The following is a 2,500-nucleotide window of genomic DNA, read 5'->3' as shown; positions in this document are numbered from 1 at the left end:
CTTGTGTAAAAATTGTGAACGCTGATTCCAGACCATTTAAGCTCCCTAGTTTTGCATTATTGATAGCTGAAAAGATTATAGAAAATCTGAATTGTAATTGCAAATGTTTCGGGCAATGCTAAAAGTAAAACGTTGTACGTTGAGAAAGTCCCTCTAAACAAACTCAGTTGTTTTCTTTCCAAAGAAACTCTGTATGGCCGCGTCGGGTAGTGAAATATGAACGAGTTATAAAAGTTAAATTATGAACGAGTTATAAAAGTTAAATTAACTGCCAAAAGAAAGACGTCTCGAGTGTTAGCCCAACAAAACAGTTGCTGCTTGGTTCCGACGGCTGCGTCTTATTGACAATGACCTATTCAAGCGTTTCAATTCCTGTCGCGTTTGTGGATGCATTTTAAACTACCCTTCTATCTTTGCCAGAAAAATCTCGAGCATTTTCGCGGTTCAGTTATTTTTACTCGTATGGGCCGGTTTCTGATAAGAGAAAGCTGCGTAGGTCCTACAGCCATTGCGTAACATTTCAAAGTAACATTTCATCGAAATGCTTCACAAAATACACAAACGACACCTGGTACATGTAACATAATTAAACGAAAACTAGTTACTGATTTGTTTGTCTTGTGCAAGATTGTAAAACACGGGTTATAGATGGGCAACCGGTGTACCCTCAAAAATGCTGTGGAGTTCAAGGGCTGGGTCGCATACAAAACCAGGTGAACTTGGCATGATAATAAAGAAGTTCGCCAGTCGATTAAAAACAAAAGACGTAAAGTTAATTATAATATGGCGTCAAATTGCCGACAGAAGAGCTGTTCAAGCTATTGCACTTCGAGCATCGAAAAACATCGGCTTACCTAAAGAAGCACTTAAACAAGCTCTTGTTCCACAATATTTCTGCTCTTTCTTCTCAGACTTCTCAGCTGGTGAAACGTGCTGTTTTGACTTTTCCAGGGAGTACAAGGTGATGAATACGATAGATAAAACGAGTAAAATAAACGCAGTCACAGAAAGAATGATGAGAAGAAACTGTTTTTTTTTAACCCTCCTTTTGCCGCCAAAGAGCACTTCGTCTTTAGAGTGAAAAGCTTCCATTCAAGTTAAGGTAGTATCTTTCCCACTCGCTCGTTCTGCAATGCACACTTTAGTCACAATAATACACGATGCTGTCACATAGGTGGTATATAAATACTTTATTTTCAATGAGAACATTTGTTATTCACACTGCGGCCACAATGTCACGCACCAAGGCTTTGACATGTGTTTATGACCTGTCACACTGCAGGGCCAGGGATAATCTAAGCAATCACCAGTTAAGAAACCGTTCAGTGTTCAAACACAGATTAGTCAATGGATTAACTCATCTGCAATTAAAGATATAATTATTAACTTACGAATTCGCTGGTAACATTGTCGTCCATGGTATTCAAAATAGCATCCCAGGCAAAATAATCGCGAAAGCCAACCTTCACATACCCTGCGAGCAGTTGGTTTCTCCTACGCTTCCCGAGAGAGAAACCACTGCGAGCGGAAGTCGGAAGTTGGAAGTTGGAAGGCCGTTCTCGGCTTTCGTAAATTCACCAATAGTGTTACGAACGCCAAAACTCAGCTGGTTTTCCAGCCGATATTGCTGCACCACACAAGAAATCAAAGACAAATGGAAGAATCTTCAAAGCACAGCTAAAAAGAGTTCAGTGGGTTTAAGAATCTGAAGAATGAACAAAGGAAGACTGACGGAGAACCGGCCCCAACAACCCGTAGGAAGCGACGTTAAAAATTATTGAAATGTTTAGCGAGATGCCGTGCTTCACTGGATTGCAAGGTTTTGAAACAGCTAGGTTCGCTGGTGGAAACATTTATTTTTGTGCATATTTAAAATGCAACGAAAGGCTTATTCTATGCAAACTTATCTTTCACTCTTGCTTTGTTGAGGATTTTGCTGTGCGAAGACAAGGAAAAAAGAACCATGGCGCCGAAATCGGCGCCAAAGAAGTCTTCACCGAACCACGCGGGCTCGGCCAACGGTGTCACCGAGAATCTGTAGACACTGCCACTTGCGTAAAATAATAAACCAATCACACTTGCTGAAGAACGGAAATGGGATCAGATAGGGGGATTTCGCTGGGTTTTACAGCGAACGTCTTCTCCATGAGGAGCTTAACTTGGGTCAAGAATGTGGGTCCCCGCTGTTTAGGTAAAAAACAATTTACCAAAATCTCAGTGGGAGTTGTAACAAGACTCAAAGGCAGAGCGAAAGACAAAGGGAGAGAGAGGTGTTAATGGTTCGACACATTTGTTGGGCCGACTTCGTCATAAAGTTTTAATGACGACAAATATCTCAAATTACTTTAAATTAATTTTGAGTGACCTGTCAAAATAGTCCACAGGCACAATAAATCAATCTGATATACTTTCTAAAACACGGTTTACAACGGCCAGCATCATGCAATTAAAAAATGGAAAATTACTTCTTTATTCTCTATATTTCAAATTAATTTAAACA

General features: G+C 40.2%; 1 protein-coding gene across 1 annotated transcript in view; it reads right to left on the bottom strand.

The window, feature by feature from the left end:
- Positions 1-1,153, bottom strand: part of LOC138040484 (endothelin-converting enzyme 1-like) — a 28,551-nt gene extending 27,398 nt beyond the window's left edge. Inside the window, exon 1 of the mRNA XM_068886209.1 lies at positions 855-1,153. Coding sequence (XP_068742310.1) covers positions 855-1,092 — 238 coding nt within the window. The 5' untranslated portion in view covers positions 1,093-1,153. The remainder of the gene's footprint in view (positions 1-854) is intronic.
- Between the last annotated feature and the right edge of the window lie 1,347 nt (positions 1,154-2,500).

The sequence above is a fragment of the Montipora capricornis genome, chromosome 1, assembly GCF_036669925.1.
Source record: "Montipora capricornis isolate CH-2021 chromosome 1, ASM3666992v2, whole genome shotgun sequence".
NCBI lineage: Eukaryota > Metazoa > Cnidaria > Anthozoa > Scleractinia > Acroporidae > Montipora > Montipora capricornis.
This window is presented reverse-complemented; position numbering and strand designations above follow the sequence as displayed.